Source organism: Dermatophagoides farinae, chromosome 10 (assembly GCF_024713945.1).
Source record: "Dermatophagoides farinae isolate YC_2012a chromosome 10, ASM2471394v1, whole genome shotgun sequence".
In the NCBI taxonomy this organism is placed as follows: Eukaryota; Metazoa; Arthropoda; class Arachnida; order Sarcoptiformes; family Pyroglyphidae; genus Dermatophagoides; species Dermatophagoides farinae.
The window spans coordinates 2054069-2072166 of record NC_134686.1 but is presented as its reverse complement, the minus strand read 5'-3'; the positions used below and the strand labels follow the sequence as shown (position 1 = coordinate 2072166).

The window sequence follows — 18098 nt, the reverse complement described above, 5'->3', positions numbered from 1 at the left end:
TGACTAAGTCACTAACTTTTATGTTTTTTTTCTTGTTCCACAGAGGAAATAATTTATGAGCGAATCGTAACAAATAATCCGGTGAAATTGTTTTTGCTTTGTTTTCGAAAGTTTTTTTTTTCATGAAACAACGGAACATATTCGTGGATAATGGCTCCGAGCACACACACACACAGAAAAAAACTGGTAATTTTGAATAAAAATCGGACACGCCTTTTCTTTTCTTTTTTTTACTCTGGTGATAGCGAACGAAAAAATAAAAATCGAATTGCCATAAATTATTATTACAAAATGTCATTGAAAACAAGGCCAATGATGATATAAACAACATATTATGATGATATAATGAACATTTTATGGCCAATCATCATCATCATTGATTTTATCGGAAAAAAGAAAATTTTTTTAAAATTACATTTTCCCATCAACAGATGGTGCTTTTGTTTGTTTTTATTTATATCAGCTGTAATGTCATTGGGTGTGTGTGTGTGTTATGTGTGAAATGTGAGTATTTGTTTGTTGTGTTTTGTTCTTGTTGTGTTTGAATGACGATAATACAAACATTTTTTATTTTTGTGAATTTTCATCTTAATATTGGTATATTGGTATATAAAGAAAAAAAAATCTCTAATCCAAAATTGGTAACCTACTTGATTCACCACCACAAAGTATGGATAAACATTTATTCAATCTAAAATTTGCTGCCAAAGAATTGGAACGTCATTCAAAACGTTCAGAAAAACAGGAACGTGTACAGAAATTAAAATGTAAAAAAGCCATCCAAAATGGTAATGTTGAAGGTGCCCGTATTTATGCTGAAAATGCTATACGTGAAAAGAATCAAGCATTAAATTTTTTACGAATGGCAAGCCGTGTTGATGCCGTAGCAAGCCGTGTACAAACAGCTGTAGCCACTAAATCTATTGCACAATCAATCGGTGGCGTTACAAAAGCCATGGATTCAGCAATGAGATCAATGAATTTGGAGAAAATTTCACAGATTATGGATAAATTTGAAAAACAATTCGAAGATTTAGATGTACAAACAAATACTATGGAAAGTACCATTAGTAATGCAATGGGTACAATGTCACCAGAAGCACAAACCGATAGCCTTATGAAACAGATAGCCGATGAAGCCGGTTTAGAATTGAATCTTGAATTACCGAATGCAGCTACATCAACATTAGCATCGGCAAAAGAATCGACCAAAGAAGATGAATTATCTAAACGTTTGGCTGCCTTACGATCGATGTGATGATTGATGATGAAATTATTTTAGAAAAAAAAACTATTTAACCAAACCCCACCCCCCATCCTCTTAATCCCCAATAACAACGACGATTTATGTTCACATAATTGTTTCATTTGTTAATTCTCTATAATAATTCTTTGTTGTATTTTTAAGCTTAACTTTCTGATAACCCATTGCTTACTGGTTTTCCTTATTTCATCCCCCCATCCCCATAAGAAAAATGCAAATTTATTAAATAATAATAACTGAGCTTTTTTTTCATTGACAAAAATTGTTTTTTTTCTGGTTGATATAAATATATTATAATATATAGTGACTATTGTGGTATATGATGATTTCGTTTTTCCACATCCATTGTGGATATAAATGATTTCTTTAGTAAAATCATTTCTGCATCACGTACAGGTCGTTGTCCTGGTCCAGGTCTAAATTGTTGCCGTTGTCGTTCACGTAATTGTATTGCATAATTAAAATATTGATTTACTAATTTACGTGTACAACAACGTAATATTGGCTTAATCATTGAACATGTTGTACGTGGATATAATTTACAACCGAAACCACCATTAGATGGAATATAAACGGATGCATTTACATTGACCATTGGTTCATCATCATCTTCAGTTGTAATGCTTAGACAACATAATCTTGCTGCTAATAATCGTTCTGTTGTCCATTCAGTACAATTTGTTTGTTGACAAACTTTGGATAATTTTGAAACATTTCTTGTATTTGGTGGCAATAATTGTGATCGTAATTCACCATTACCAACTTTTGTTACATTTTTAGCTATTTCTTTTCCAATGTCCAGCTGTATAGCTGGAATCGATGATGATGATGATGATGATAAAGTTTGTTGTAAACCATAAGTTTCAATTGTACGATTTAATGTATCGATAAGATTTGTTGTTACATTTTTTGTCGTCATATTACTAAAAGATGTTGTATTATTATTGTCCATAACGGATTCCGATGATTCTGGTACAAAATTCATTGTATAACGATTGTAAAAAATTTTCAAAATTTCACCCATCTGTGAAAGGACATTCATTTCAATTGATTCTGTCACAGTAGTAGTTGCTTGATCCGTTTGATTTGTAATGTTTGTCATTGAATCATCGGTTGTTGTCATCATCATTGTTGTTGTTGTTGTTTCAATTGTTTCAGTTTCATTTTGATTGCCAGTAATATTTGTTGTTGATGATGATGAAACAGAATTCCGGATACATTTTTCTTTACACGGAGAATCCGTATGTGCAGCCAATATTGTTGCCTGAAAGAATGGATCTTTACGATCGATAAAACTTAATGGAAATCGTATATAATATGCCAACAGGTTACATCTATCAAATGAAAGGTGAGGATAATTTAAAAATTTAAAAATTTTTGAAACAAAAAAAATTTACCTATCAAAAATATAAACATCACCACTATGGCCATCAAGTTGATTAGCAATCGGTGATGATGATAATTCCTGATACACTTCAAATGATACTTTTTTCCTTATACGATTCACCCATAATGGATTATATGAATCTTTTGAATTGATCAATATTAAACGAATGTTTCGAAATGATTTTTGTTCAACAAGATTATGATAAATATTTTCTAAATTATTAATCCATGCATCAGTATTGGCACGTTCATCATGTAAACTTGATAACGCTATAACTGTAACATGATCATGATCATCAGCATCAGTAGCAGCAGCAGCATCAGCAGCAGTAGCATCATCATCATCATTATCATCATCAATTGTATTATGAAATAATGAACGAAAATATTTTGGATTCGGTAATGATGTATTCAATGATGATGATGATAATAATAATGATGATGATGATGATGATGATGACGTTTGTTGTTGTTCATCCAAATGTGTAACAATATCATAGAAACGCAATTTAGGTGATTGATGACATAATTTAATTCTATTAGTTGCGTCAACAACAAGAATAACATTGAATACTATACAGAATATAATGATGATTAGATTTTTAATTGTAGATTGATTAAATGATCGACGATGATGATGATTAGAATATTCACGGACAATATTGTTTTGTTTTGCCATCATCGTTATCTTGTATAAATTGATACATTTATAAAGCAAATAATTGCAGCCACTTTTTATTCGAATTTGAATTCAAATGATAATGATGATGATGTGTATTTTGAATCGATTTCACTTGATTATCGATTAGTATCAAGTTTTATATGTGTGTGTGTGAAAAGATGTGTATGATGATTGCAAAAAAAAAAAATCAAGAAAAATGAATGATTAATGATGATCGGTGATTTTATACAGTCTGGTTTGAATTTTGTGTGCAAAAAAAAATTTTGATTTTTTTTCCACTCAAGAGAAACGTATATTTGAATGTAATAATTATGATGATGATTGATTAATTCGATAAGTGAAAGTAAGAAAGAAAAAAAAATGGCTGAAATTCATGAAATTTTCATTTCATTCCAATGGAATGTGGTTTTCTGTATATCCACAAACACGCACACGCACAAGACGGCAACAGGTTATCATTCAAATTGAATCGATTGAAATAAACAAATTCTTGAAAAAAAATGATGATGATGATGATGATGATGACGATTATCATTCGTCGTCATCATCATTCTATTGGTGATGAATTTTTCATGAATTAATGTCTATTATTATAAATAAATAAAAAAAAACATTTGAATGTTTTCGACGATTGAATTGAATTGAAAATATATCCAAAATCAAATCAAATTGTGATTGGTCGCACTGAAGAAAAAAAAATATTTTATCAATCGAATCGATAGATGAATAAATTTTGTACACTCACCTTATATCAGTATGATTTTGTTTTTTTTTTTTTTTGGGGATTTTACACATTCTAATCACTCATATCGATTGATCAATCAATCAATCAATCAAATGATCGATTAAAAAAGCAAATCAATAAATACAACAACAAAAAAAAATTGTTGATTACAGCAATTGGCGGTTATGATACATTCGATCATGTGAATATATCAATCAATCAATCAAAAAATTGAATAAAATGAGCTAATTTTAATCGCCGTAACTAAAATAAAATAAAAAATAAAAAAAGTAAAAGTAAACTATTGATACGTTGATCGTTGATGTGATAATTCTAAAATTCTAAAATTAGCAAAAAAAAAATGTTCAAATCATTTATATATTCATCAGTTGATTTTTTTTTTTTTTGTTTACTGAATGTAAATTTTTTTTTTCATTTCTTCTTTCGTTTGTTGATGAATGAACGAAAAAAAAAACATGACCCTGATCATTTTTGTGGAATTTGTTTCACGTTTGATTATTTGATGATGACGATTGATCGATTGATCATTTCATTAATCATCAATACACAGAGTTATAAATAATGGGAAATTTTTTTTTTCGATGATATCGATTTTCATTATCATTTTTGTTGATGTTTTGTTTTTTCGTTTGCCGACAACAACAACAAAAGAACTACATAATATTCATCATCATCACATGTGCATTTTGATGAAATTTTTGTCATGAAATCATGAACAGAAAAAAAAACAAATCATTCTTCTCATGTTGATAACAATTAAAATAATCCTTTATCTTTCTTCACTTAGGCATCGCGAATTTTGTTGTTGTTGTTGTTGTTGTTGAAAATATCGATTATCTGGTATTTGGCAATAATTTCAAGATCAATGTCGATCATATTGTGTGATCATCATGTGTATGATGATGTCAGCTTCCTATTCGATCATTGGGAAAAAAAAGTTGATAAATTGATTTTTCACACAACGATTTTATCGAAGATCAATTTAATTTTCTCACCATATATATTTAAATTTATTTGATATGATATCATACAAATGTGTTGTTGTTGTTTTTTTTTGTTTTGTTTAATGTAATGTATAAAAAAAAATTTTTTTGTTTTTTCCTAAATATTAAAAACAATGGCCAATAAAAAATGCAATAGATGCAATCATCGATATGAAAATTTCCTTAAAACATATCATCATCAATATCTCTATGTTGCATTCGTGATCGAATTCTATAATCATGGCCCGAAGAATTTGATCTTGATCGTCGTTTTCGTTCAAGATGATTTTTTGATGATGATCTTTGATGATGGTGGCGACGGCTTCGATCATCATCTGGTGAATGTTTTCGTCTACGTGTCTTACTCGTACTTCGACTACGTTGTTTTCGATGATCATCATCTTCCGATGAATTAGGAATTTGATATTTTTGTGGAAAATTTGCAATAGATTTGATTTTTGGTTTTGATGCCAATTCGAATTCATGATCTGGATCAGAAATCGATGGATGACGTTTTTTACGCCATTCTCCATCTGCGTTTGGACTACGATCTCTTAATTTGTATTTTTTCGATTTCAATCGTTTAGGCTGTCGTGGATCAGGTGATGAAGATGATGATGAATCCGAATCATAACTATCATCATCCGATGACGAAGAACTATCATCCGAATGTTTATAACGTTTCGTTGATTTCTTTTTTAATCTAAATTTTTGGAATTAAACAAAAAGTTTTCTTTTAAAAAAGATTTCAACAAATATTTGGCAATTACAAACTTTTTAGATTTTTTGCGCTTTTCTTTACATTTTACTTTTTTGGATTTTTTCCTTTTATAATCGTCATCATCATCATCATCTAAAACGTTTCGATTTATGTTTTTTATTCTTCTTGAGCTTTTTACGAATTTTTTTTGATTTTAATTTCGATTTTTTAAACGGATCAAATTCAGCACCACCACCACCACCACCTGCAACAGGTTTACCACCTCCTATTGTATCACCTTCATCGGAATCAAATGAACTTGTTGAACTAACATCGAGCACAATATCTTCGGTAGGATTTACACGGAAAAAATTACGACATTGATATGTAAAATGTCCGGCTGCAGCAAGAAAAGCACCACAAATAATTAAACTCAAACAATCAAACATAATTGTACAACAAATTCACTTACGATATCCACATTTCGAACATGATGATCGTACGCTATTTGTATTGGATTGATTCATAATTTGTTGTAAATTTAATTTACTTCATTCAATAAAAATAAAAAATCTTTGTTTTTTTTTTTTTTGCCATGGCCAAGAAAATTCAATTTTATATACATATGTCGAATCAAAGTATCGATACAATCGATACCATAAGTATCGGATCGAATCGATTTTAGAAACAATGATGAATTTACCTTGCTTTTTATTGTCATTGTTGTCATATATGACGCAATTTTTATTTATATTTGATGACGATCCGATATATATCATGTTCAATCAGATAATGAAATGTCATTTCCAACAAATAAAACGGCGACAACTACAACAACAACAACAACAACAAGTGATTTCATCATTTGAATCCGCAATCTGACTATTTATAATTGATAATTGATAATAGATTGGCATGTATGGTATTTTACAAATTATGATTTATTAATAATTTGATTAATCATTGATAAGGGATTTATATGATGATGATGATGATGTCATCGATTAAAATCAAAATATCAATCCAGGAATCATTCAATTACGGATTTCGACAACAACACAGACTTACAGATTGAAATCAAATCAAATATATAAAAAAAAATTATGGATTAAACTAAGACGGTACATGATCATTTATTAATATTAATATATCTTCTATATGGGTACAAATTATCTTCGAAAACCAAAAAAAAAAAAACGATTTTATTGTCTATAACACTACTATTTTATTATTAATAATAATTTATTATTATAATTAGCACATTTTAGGCTCATTTTTTTCCACTATTTATGCCTAATGATGATTTTTTTTTGTTGGGTTGTAAAATGACAACAAAAAAATGTCAATATTAATCCATCACAACATCTAGTAAGACCGGGTGTTGGTATAATAAATGTGCCCGAAAAACAATATTTACACATGGCACATGCAATAATAATAATAGTAATAATAATAATCGATACAATGATTATTCTTACCCCCCCCCGGTACCATTGCTAGTATCATCATTGATATATATCCATAATAATTTCATTTATCTATATTTGTGCCTAATGAAAATATCTGGTTCTCCTAGTTTAGCGTGTGTGTGTGTGTGTGTGTTTAACAAAAATATGGCCAAACATGATAGTATTGTCTTATCAATCAATGTGCCTAACAAATTAGAAATGAAAATGAAGAAAAAAAAAATTTCTATGATTATAATGTGCCAATGTTGTATGTGTGTGTGTGTGTGTGTGTGTGTGAAAAGGGGAAAAAATGCATGCATGCAAAAAGAGAGACATCCTTTTAATATTGCTTTTTTTGCTGCTGATTTCAAGTTCCTTGAAATTCTAAATCTTCCTTTCATTTTGTCGGTTTATATAAAAAAAATTGCCATTTTGAATGTTAATAAATATTGCACAACTCTTGTTGTTGTTGTTGCTGTTGTCATTGGTGGATAGTTTCATTTTTTTTGGATCATAAATTATTTGATGATTTGATGATGATGATGAATAAATACCGGTTCAAATTTTTGTCTTTCCCCATTCACATGATAAATCATATATATACCATATGCATACACATCAATATCATCATTCATTAATTGTTAGATTTGATTTTTTTTTTCATTTTCTTTTTTTTTTTTTGCCTAAAAGGCTTATAAATCAATTTTTTCATCATCAAATCGTTCTTCGTTGTCATTGTAGTTATCATCATCATCATCGTTGTCGTCGTCGTCGTTGTTTGATTGAAAAAAAAGGTTCGTTTCCTATAATTTTTTATGAATTTTCGGATATATAATAAAAATTATTTGTCCAAGTACAAATACGTGTTTTGGGAGGTCAAGTTCTCTCTTTCTGAGTTTGTACATGTGTTAGTGTGTTTGTATGTGTGTGTATGCGAAAAATCCTGTTTAGTTAGGTTTGTGTTTGATCAAAAAAAAAATTCGTTTCCAAAACAACAAAAAAAAAAAAAAAAAAAAAAACACAAACACGGATATTTGTATAAAAAGTGAAAGAAAATTTACTAATTTGGATTTTTTTTCACTTGTTGCTTTCGATGATTTTTATGTATTTGCACTTTGGCATTCAACAATTGTTGGTGAAAATTATCAATTTTTTTTTTCATAATCAAAAATTAGGTAAGCCAATATTATGATAATAATCATCCATCCATAATTAATTAATACCGGTAATCACCGGCATAGAGTTATGATAAATTAATCTAAATTAATCAATCAATTGATTGGATAATAATATAATAAATTACAAGAAATATTACTATATAGAAGCCACTTGAACCTGGAAATAGGGGTTGTCTCCTGTTTCAATAAAATTTCAATTTCAATTTCAATATAATAAATTGATTGATTTAATAGAGAAATCAAATGCTTATCATTCTAATCTCTATACTAGATCAGAATAGTATCCTTAATCTTGAAATTTTTCCAATATTCATATGTATCCCCCTCTTTGATCATCGATGTTATCAAAGTGTTGAGGGCATAAAAAAACAACCCAACAAACAAAATCGATAGAGATTTAAATAGTTCAAGGTTATATATAATGACTTGTATCATTGTTCATTTTGCTTTTAAACATCAATTGTGTGTGTGTGTGTGTGTGTGTGTGTTTGACAATCAATCATTAGACATTGGCATTGATTTTGAATTTTATCAATCATCATTTTATTGATTTTGATTTATGTAAGTTTTCATTGTATTTTTTTTTCAATTGAATCCAAAAAAAATTCCTGCCTATCTGAACGATCATTAACCTTTAACCAAGTTGATTTAGTTGGTGGATAATTTCCATTCAAAAAACATTCATTATTTTCTGATCATCTGAACATATGACAACCACAGCAACATTAGTTTATGAAAAGGAAATGAATGTTGTACGAATGAATTTAGATCATTTTACTATAGTTTTTTTTTGTTCGAAATTTTTTTTTCACTTTAATTGCTTTGTTCCAGTAATGTGTTCATCTCCAGAGTTTCAATTGCTAATTGCTTGCTTGTTTTTTTTTCCATCAAATAGAAAACGATGGGAGTTTTTTTTTTGTTTTTGTTTTATTTTAATTTTAAACAAATCAACTTTTATCAATCGAATGAGAGTCGGTAGTAATTTTTTTGCACGTTTGCGTATGAAAAATCCAACGAATGTTGGCCCATTTTTTTTGTTTTTGATCTTTGAACATCGATAAATTTTATTCAACAACATCTTATTTTTATTATTATTATTATCAAAATAGATTGAAATTCGTCTTTGTATTTTGGTTTTGTTTTTGAACGAAAATATTGCAGAAAAAAATGGAACATTTAACATTTACTACTGCTGCCATTTTGTCAATTTTGACATTATTGATGCCCATCACCACCATTCATACATTAACTGTTTATGATCAATCATCTGAACCACATCATATTATATTATCATTGAAAGAAATATCCACCGAAGATAATAATAATGATAATGTTGAATATCGTCTTAATACATCAACTAATTCATTGGAAATGTTGGTCGATCATAATAACACATTTAATCTGATACTTGAGTAAGTTTAACAACATTGTTTCTTATCATTATTTCAGGTTTTCTCATGCTAATCCAACGTTCCTTTTTTTTTATTAAAGTCCACAAATATCATCAAACGATACTAAACAATTGTTGACACGATTTACATGTGAAAGTGAAGAAACAGATTCATTTGATTGGAATTCAACTGAAAACAATTGTGAAATATTGGAATTACCAAAATATGAATATATTTTCAATGCTACTGAAGATTCTATAAAAATAATTAGCTTGAAAACATTGAAACAAGGCAAAACACAATTGGTCGCACATGCTAAATGGATATCGAATACATCTGAAGTGACTATTGAGTAAGTGAAAAAAATGAAAAAAAAAGAATTCCAGCCATAATTAAAATAAAAATCTGATTTTATTCTATTAGCACATGGAAAGCTTATGTTACAGTAAATGTCGGTGTTTCAGATACTATTCTTGTTATTAGTGCTATTATTGGATGGATTTATTTTGTTGCTTGGTCAATATCTTTTTATCCACAAATTTGGGACAATTTCAAACGAAAAAGTGTTGTTGGATTAAATTTCGATTTTATTGGCCTTAACATTACCGGTTTCATTTCCTATACAATGTTCAATTTTTCACTATATGCCATAACTTCGGTACAAAAAGAATATGAAAACGCTCATCCACGAAGTCAAATTCCGGTACAATTAAATGATGTTTTCTTTGGATTTCATGCTGCATTTGCTACATTGATTTGCATCATTCAATGTTTTTTATATGACGTAAGTATTTTATTTTGTTTTGATCATTAAATTATTTGATGCTTAAATGGATATATCATTTTAAAATATAGCGAGGAGAACAAACAGTTTCGTGGTTTGCTCGAATATTTTTAAGTATCGTTTGGACCGGTTACATTGTTATAGCCATCATTGTGGCTTCTACTAATTGGCTGACTATGTTAGATTATCTTTATATACTTTCATATGTAAAATTGGTTATTACAATCATCAAATATATACCACAAGCTTGGTATAATTATTGCCGTAAATCAACAATTGGTTGGAGTATTGGTAATATATTTCTTGATTTTACCGGTGGATCATTGAGCATGTGTCAAATGTTTTTACTAGCATATAATTACGGTAAGACATACAGCTATTCCATTTGATATATTTAATTAATAATAATTCATCTACTTATTTACAGATGATTGGGCAACAATTTTCAATAATTTCACCAAATTTGGTCTTGGATTCATTTCCATTTTATTCGATGTATTATTCTTGCTACAACATTATGTATTCTATCGTCATAGCGATGTAAATGATTCAAGATCATTACTAGTTTGAAACAAAATTCGTCATAATTATTAATTGTTTTAGTTTTATTTGTTTGTAAATATTTTGCCACTTTATAATAATTTATTATTATTATTATTTATGATTCATTTATTAAATTAATTTTTTTAAAAAATTTTATATTTTTGGAACAAAAATACTGATTGCATATAAAATGAAATTACAAAATTTCATTTTGATGATGATTGAAAGATATGTCACAACAAATTCCTAAACGAATATTATTTCCACCACCATTTGAGAATATATCACAATATGAAAACGAATCATTTAAAGTTCAAAATCCAAGGCCACTAATATCGACAGATAAAAAATCCAATAAACAATCATATTCGGTAAATATTACACCACCATCAATTAATGTACGGAAAACAGATGGAAAAGGAGGAGGAATGGCGATGATGCCCGATTCGAATGAACAAATAATGAGTTTAACACGTATGATGGATAAATATCAGGATGATCTAAAAGAAATATATGAAAGTATACATCATCAATATAGTCAAATGTATTATGCAAGTGATACGAACGTTTCGAATTGTATAAAGATGTTTGATTACATGAATAATTTTAAACACTTGATTAAAAAATGGAAAGAATTATCTAACCAAGAGACGAATGATTTTGGTTATATGAAATTGGATGATCAATTACGTTTACTTTTGGAAAATCTGGACATGTTGACCCAATTGGATTTCAGTCCAATGTTACCGATTCTAAACTGTATGAAGGACAAAATACGTCAAACAAGAAAAATTAAGCTCTTAGAATTTTGTGATGCATTGAATGATTTATACATGAATGTAAGAACTGTATGTGATGCAAATTTAAGAGTTGAGATCGATGAACATTTGAAAAAAGAAAATCCAACGGCAATCGATACTAAACGATATCTTCAACGTTTGTATGATGTGACTATTAATGATGAACGCCATAGGAATGTCTGGAATCAATCAGCAGCACGATTATTATACAAAAAAGAATTGAAAGATTATAAGGAATAAAAAAAATAAATGATGCATCACAGCACTAATGTTGATTATTCATCACTTTCGTTTGTCTTGTTTTCATTTTGTTGTTGTTGTTGTTGTTCTTCCCAGGCAAAAAATTTTTTTGTAGCTGAAACTTTACATTGTCGTTTGTTTTTACCATAACCGATAAATGTACCAACACCATCGACTATAAGTTCAATCATTCGTCGATCGGTTACCGGTTTTTTGGATAGATTATTTTCCGTCGAATTATCCGCTGTTGGTTCAACATCTTGAACAGGACCAAAATGGCAGTTATGATAGAATTGCGATAAACGTAACAGAGGCATCATTGGAATATTTTTCATAAAATGATCTTGGTGACGAGAAAAAAAATCGATATTACAATCATTCATTAATATTAATATTCAAAAATATATTACCTGTTTCCACTTTAATCAATCGATAAGCAATACGCCATGTAGCATCCAAATCAAAATGACAATCAATAAATATTGCACCCATTAATGCTTCAAAAATATCGGCCAATGTTTTTGGTATATCAATATTATTCAAATCATAAGCAACATCTTCATCGAATTCTTTCACCAATAATTCTTCAACTTGTTCAATGTATTTAAAGGTAAAGCTATTAACAAATTTATATATTTTTGATCGTAATCCAATGGATGAATGTCTTATAAATTTATGTAGACCATGTTTAACAGTGATTGATGCATAGAATGCATTATTAACAAGTGCATGTTTCAATAATGTTATTCCAGTTGGATCTAATTCATGATCCATATGATAGATGAATCTTGTCATCATATAATCTAATATTGCATCGCCAATAAATTCTAAACGTTGATAACTGGGTATAAAATTATATCGAATTTCACCCGTTTCCATATCTACAGAACGATACATTGATGGATGATTGAATGCTTGGACTTTGAAAAATTCAATGTTATTAGTTTTTTTTTTGGTCAAATGACAATCAATAAACACTACTTACCAAGAAGATATTTGGCTCGAAATTCATATTGAATTTCTTCCTCTAATAAATGCATAGAATATTCATTATAAATATCATCGATTTCAACCTGTATACTTTGTTTTTCCATTCTTTTCAATAATTTTCGATCAATTTCTTCATCATCGATTTCATTGAATTTACAATCATCTACATCGATTTCTGAGCCGATGTGTCGCAATTGAAGATTTAGCTTATAATCAAGAAAATCATTCAAACATGATTGATTGGATTTCAATTTTTCCGGACAAAAAGATTTAAGATCAAGAAAATTGTTTAAAAATTTCAATGCCGTTCCAGCACCACCATATACAAGAAATGCTCCAATCAATGATTCAATACAATCGGCAACATCTTTATAACGAAGTTCGTGACGAAATTCCTTTTCAATTGGAACAAAATTCTTGATTAATAAACGTTTAAAAAAATTTAATGGTATCGATTGATGTAATGAACAGAAAATGTATTTTGTAATATTCTTTTCCATTGCAATCTTGAATAGATTCTTATTATTAATCAATGATACTTTCAAACAATCAAATTTCATTTCATCATAATCTGGATATTGAAAAAATAGATATAAACTGCAGGTAAATTTGATGAATGAATCGCCAATAGTTTCTAATCGTTCAATATTCCATGAATCACTAGCTTTAGTCAATGTTAATCCTTGAACAATATGCCATGGATTGGGACATTTGAATGTTCGAAATGTGTTGTAGGATAATGCATTTCTATCGATATATTCATCGATATCACCAGTGAATTTAAAAATTGATGATTGTCCAAATTCGATTCCTGAACGAAGAAGATCATGATCAATTTTTCTTTTTGAATAATCTTTTTTAATCGTTTGAATCTGATTAATTTTACTTATCAATTCGGCAAATAATTTTTCCTGTTCATCTTTATTATTGCTCACGGTGATAATATCGTCCATGAATTCTTGATCACCATTCATCTGCCCGTTAGTTTCTTCCGTTTTTTTCATTTCATCAATGAGAAAATTTTCAAATGTTTTCGTAATCGGATTTTCGCATTCATGAAGTTTTGTTTCATCAATAATTGAATTAATATCGACAAGTTTAATATCCGATTCTTCTAGATCATCTTCTCTGTATAGAATTTCTTGAATTTTTTTCGTTCGTAACAGTATGTCTTCAACATCAAAATTTTCATTTTTATAATTTAAATCAATACAACCATGTAGACCAGATAGAAATTCTTTGCCCAAAGCATATTGTTCTAATCGATAAAGTAGAATCGGAATCGATGCGATTCGTAGATACATACGACTATTGATTGGATGTATGGTGACCAATTCTAATGGAAACAATGTTGAATGACGACTGGTAGTTTTAAGCATCGTACATTTTTGTTTATAAAGATGATAATTAATCTGAAATGTTTTCACGTCTCCAGCGTTTACCATCGGTAATTTTTGATCTTGTATAATTCGATCATATTTTTTTTGATAGAATTGTGCATACGTTTGTCCTTGAGGAAATTCATCAGAAGGTCGAATCATAAAATCCGTACAATTTCGATCGCCAATATTTTTAACAAAATAAAAATGCATTGATGGTTGATGGATAGCCGAAAATATGGTGAATTCATCGTCGAATTCAATTTTATCCGTTTGTGGATCATATGCTTTCACTTGATCAAGTTGTAATGAATCAGGTGAAATTTTTCCAGTATCAATATTAGCCTCATGATATGATTGTTCCCAATATTTAAGAAACTGAATAAATTCATAATCAATGCTATAAGCAGATGATTGTTTTTTCATTGGAACAATATAAAAACCACGATTCAATGGTAATGATTTATCCAGTTTTAATCGTTGAGAAAAAACCATATGCACAACATGATCGTGAAAATATTCGATTGAATTCAATTTTGTTTTATCACTTAAATCAATTTTATCACAGTATCGTAATTCAAATTTGATTGGAAATAGATTGAAATAAAAATATGATTGCACAAAATCCAATGAATGTTTTTGCGATAACAATAAACCGATTGTTTGTATATCATTTTTTGATTCATTTGTCGATATAAACAATGGTTTATATAGTTGACTACGAAGCTCAGGTTTCAAGTTGGTTGAATCAAAACTTCCGGCTTTGAATTCTAATGCATATAGATAATAGATGAAATCTTTGTTGACATTCTGATCAAAGTCAATTATCGCTTGAAAATAATCTGATGTTTTATTCAAATGATGACGTGTCTTGAATTGTGTTTCATCATCCAATCCTCTTACATATCGAATATTCAATTCAGGAATATGTTGTTCGAGTATGAATCGCTTCTCGAAAACATTCAAATTTCCATCAATATCACCGTTGTCGATTAGAAATTTACATGCACGAAAAGCACAATGTATTGCAGCAGATTTTTTTTGCCGAAAATAGCCACCTTTACACACTGTTCCAGCATGAGTTGAATTGATTGGAAATATGAAAATATAAGCATATCTAGTCTCCAGTGATTGCCGAACGATAGGATGAGGAAATAATTTTATGAAAAATTCCAAAGGCATTTGTTGTTGAGTGAATAGATCCCGTGGTAATTTCATTATATATTTGTTCAACAATTGTAATGATCCACGTGGATATAAGGTACTTTGGCCATTTTGAAATGGTTTAATTGATAAAATATCGTCAGTGATTGGATCATTTAGTTTAAAAAATTCAGGATTAAAATCATCAACATTTTCACTCAACGATTCTTGTTCGAAACAGTCAATATAATCTTCCGATTTAATATTGACCAATAGATCATCAATCTTTTTATAATTGATCAATTTTTTCTTTACTTTTTTCGCTTCACTATTCAAAGTCATGATGTAGAAATGTGAATGATCATGTCTTGCACGGCCACGAGATTGACAATAAGCACGATAATTATCAACACCATCATAACGAATGACAACATTACAGATAGGAACATCGATTCCTATTTGGTAAATCGAATGATAAAATGGTTATTAAACACGAAAAAAAATATCAACTCACTTACCTTCTTCAAGTACTGATGTGGCAACAATAAAATTGACATGATTTTCACGTAACTCATTCAAATATTGAGAATTGCTTTGAATAAAATCAAAATGAACAAAATCTTTTACAAACGAACCGCAAATAAAACCTGGTTTAAGAAATGTTAATCTTTCATCATTTTTCGATAATAATTTAAGCCAACGAAAAATGAGATTAGCATCCGTTCTTTCCGCAACGAATAGAATACCAGTGAATGTTTGATTGGAAAAATTTGATCGAAATTTTTCGATTAAATTCAATAATGATTTTAATTTGTTGGAAATTAAATCCGTTTTGATTAAAATCGGTTGATATTCTTGTTCATTATTGTAAGTGATTCCTTTATGTTCATATAACCAATGACGGATTCGTTTTTCAATATATTTCATAATCTTCATCATTATTTCACCGATTTCGAAATGATTTTTGGTCAATGAATCACAACAAAGTTTTATATATTCCAATGCAAACCATAATCCCATTTCTTCTGTAATGATCTTATGAATTTTCATAAATACAAGCTGAAATTGTTTCAAAGATGTGAAATGTTTTGTTTCGGAAAAAATACAAAATAATCGATCGAAATCGAATCCAATCTCGACATCGAAACATGTTTGATTGTATTCAAGTAATTCTTCTTTATATTTATGTAAATATGAAAAGCCACCTGATTCAATACGAGCCAGATAAAGTTGTTCGATTTTTTTCAATGAATCATCAATTGATGCAAGTATTGATTGACTGTCGTTGGCAAAAATTGAAGCACTTAGACAAAGTATTCGTGGCTGATACAAGTCATCAGTTTTTTTAACTTGTTCCATAATACGGCTATACGGATGATTCGATGGTTCGGTACCATTTCGAAATGCCCAATGCATTTCATCGAAAATAATCAGATTCAAATTACGAATCTGAATATATCCTTTCAATATAATATCCAACAAAATATCGGGTGTAACAACGAAAATTTGATTTTTTTTCAATCGATCCATCCATTGTTGTTTATCGAATTTATCTGGCTCATCATCACCAGTGAGCATAAGAATTTTTGCCCTTACGAATTTTTCAATCATATGATATTGTTGCATTGTTAGTACACGTTTTGGTGTAAGAAAAAATGTTCGTTTCGCTTTCTTTGGATAATGTCCAAATGTTTGTGGCAATAAATGATTGATCAATTCGATGGCTATCATTGTTTTGCCACTGCCCGTTGGTAAACAAACGATTAAATTTTCTTTGATACATTTTTTAAAAATACGTTCCTAGAATTTTACAAAAAAAAAATGAATTCTAAATAAAAATGGATATATAAATTCAAAATAAACCAACTTGATAATCTCGTAATTTCAGTATAAAATCATTCGATGTATTTTTTCCATTACAAGTCATGATTCACAACAGAAACAACAATAACAACAACAGAAATTTTGATAGCACGTTGTTTCACTCCACTAGAGCCTTGACTCAACCAACTTGGTGGGTTGTGCGAAATATGTTGTATATAAACAGAAAAAAAACTTGGGTTTATGATGAATGAATAGATGATGATAATCAATAAACAAACATATTACGCTTTCAATATTTTCAGCGATTTCGAACATATGTGTAAAGACAAAAATGAAACAAAAAAAAAAAGGAAGTACAATTCATTCGAATAGTAAATTTTTTTTTTTTGATTGTTATCGATATAATCGATATTAACAGAAAGAAAAACGACAACAACGAATCAATAATAATCAATAATTTAATTATACATCCGTCTATTTAATTCGAATATTTTTTTCCGATTGAATTCTAACAAAAAAAATTATTTATTTTTTTTTTTTTTTTTTTGATTCAAATGATTACAATGAATTCTGTATTGATGAATGGTCGACAAACCAGACAAAGGATTAAGAAATTAA

General features: G+C 28.8%; 5 protein-coding genes across 12 annotated transcripts; 2 read left to right on the top strand and 3 right to left on the bottom strand.

The window, feature by feature from the left end:
* The first annotated feature begins 470 nt into the window (after positions 1-470).
* LOC124491143 (charged multivesicular body protein 1b) lies at positions 471-1526 on the top strand. The gene has a single exon (XM_047053763.2). The coding sequence runs from the start codon at positions 671-673 to the stop codon at positions 1256-1258; it is 588 nt and encodes a 195-aa protein (XP_046909719.1). The 5' UTR covers positions 471-670; the 3' UTR covers positions 1259-1526.
* LOC124491140 (uncharacterized) lies at positions 1471-4408 on the bottom strand. The gene is made up of 3 exons (XM_075734743.1): positions 4078-4408; positions 2662-4016; positions 1471-2598 (listed from the first exon to the last, which is right to left on the bottom strand). The coding sequence occupies exons 2-3, from the start codon at positions 3330-3332 to the stop codon at positions 1572-1574; spliced, it is 1698 nt and encodes a 565-aa protein (XP_075590858.1). The 5' UTR covers positions 3333-4016; positions 4078-4408; the 3' UTR covers positions 1471-1571.
* A 710-nt stretch (positions 4409-5118) lies between these two features.
* Positions 5119-6209, bottom strand: LOC124491142 (uncharacterized). Its single transcript, XM_075734603.1, has 3 exons — positions 6041-6209; positions 5835-5973; positions 5119-5763 (listed from the first exon to the last, which is right to left on the bottom strand). The coding sequence occupies exons 1-3, from the start codon at positions 6207-6209 to the stop codon at positions 5244-5246; spliced, it is 828 nt and encodes a 275-aa protein (XP_075590718.1). The 3' UTR covers positions 5119-5243.
* A 153-nt stretch (positions 6210-6362) lies between these two features.
* LOC124491141 (cystinosin) lies at positions 6363-11261 on the top strand. 6 transcript variants are annotated; one of them, XM_075734746.1, is made up of 7 exons: positions 6363-6677; positions 6732-6881; positions 9496-9798; positions 9878-10129; positions 10201-10561; positions 10633-10924; positions 10989-11260. In XM_075734746.1, exons 3-7 carry the CDS (start codon positions 9554-9556, stop codon positions 11129-11131), a joined length of 1293 nt encoding a protein of 430 aa, XP_075590861.1. In that variant the 5' UTR covers positions 6363-6677; positions 6732-6881; positions 9496-9553; the 3' UTR covers positions 11132-11260. The 6 variants fall into 6 exon arrangements, with proteins under 6 accessions (XP_075590861.1, XP_075590860.1, XP_075590862.1 ...); XM_075734745.1 differs by lacking the exon at positions 6732-6881 and having other exon boundaries at positions 6363-6673; positions 10989-11261; XM_075734747.1 differs by lacking the exon at positions 6732-6881 and having other exon boundaries at positions 6363-6682.
* LOC124491186 (endoribonuclease Dicer) lies at positions 11184-17818 on the bottom strand. 3 transcript variants are annotated; one of them, XM_075734742.1, is made up of 7 exons: positions 17524-17818; positions 16175-17456; positions 13130-16111; positions 12555-13064; positions 11801-12487; positions 11671-11743; positions 11184-11604 (listed from the first exon to the last, which is right to left on the bottom strand). In XM_075734742.1, the coding sequence occupies exons 1-5, from the start codon at positions 17581-17583 to the stop codon at positions 12180-12182; spliced, it is 5142 nt and encodes a 1713-aa protein (XP_075590857.1). In that variant the 5' UTR covers positions 17584-17818; the 3' UTR covers positions 11184-11604; positions 11671-11743; positions 11801-12179. The 3 variants fall into 3 exon arrangements, with proteins under 3 accessions (XP_075590857.1, XP_075590856.1, XP_046909766.2); XM_075734741.1 differs by having other exon boundaries at positions 11671-11861; positions 11938-12487; XM_047053810.2 differs by having other exon boundaries at positions 11671-12487.
* Between the last annotated feature and the right edge of the window lie 280 nt (positions 17819-18098).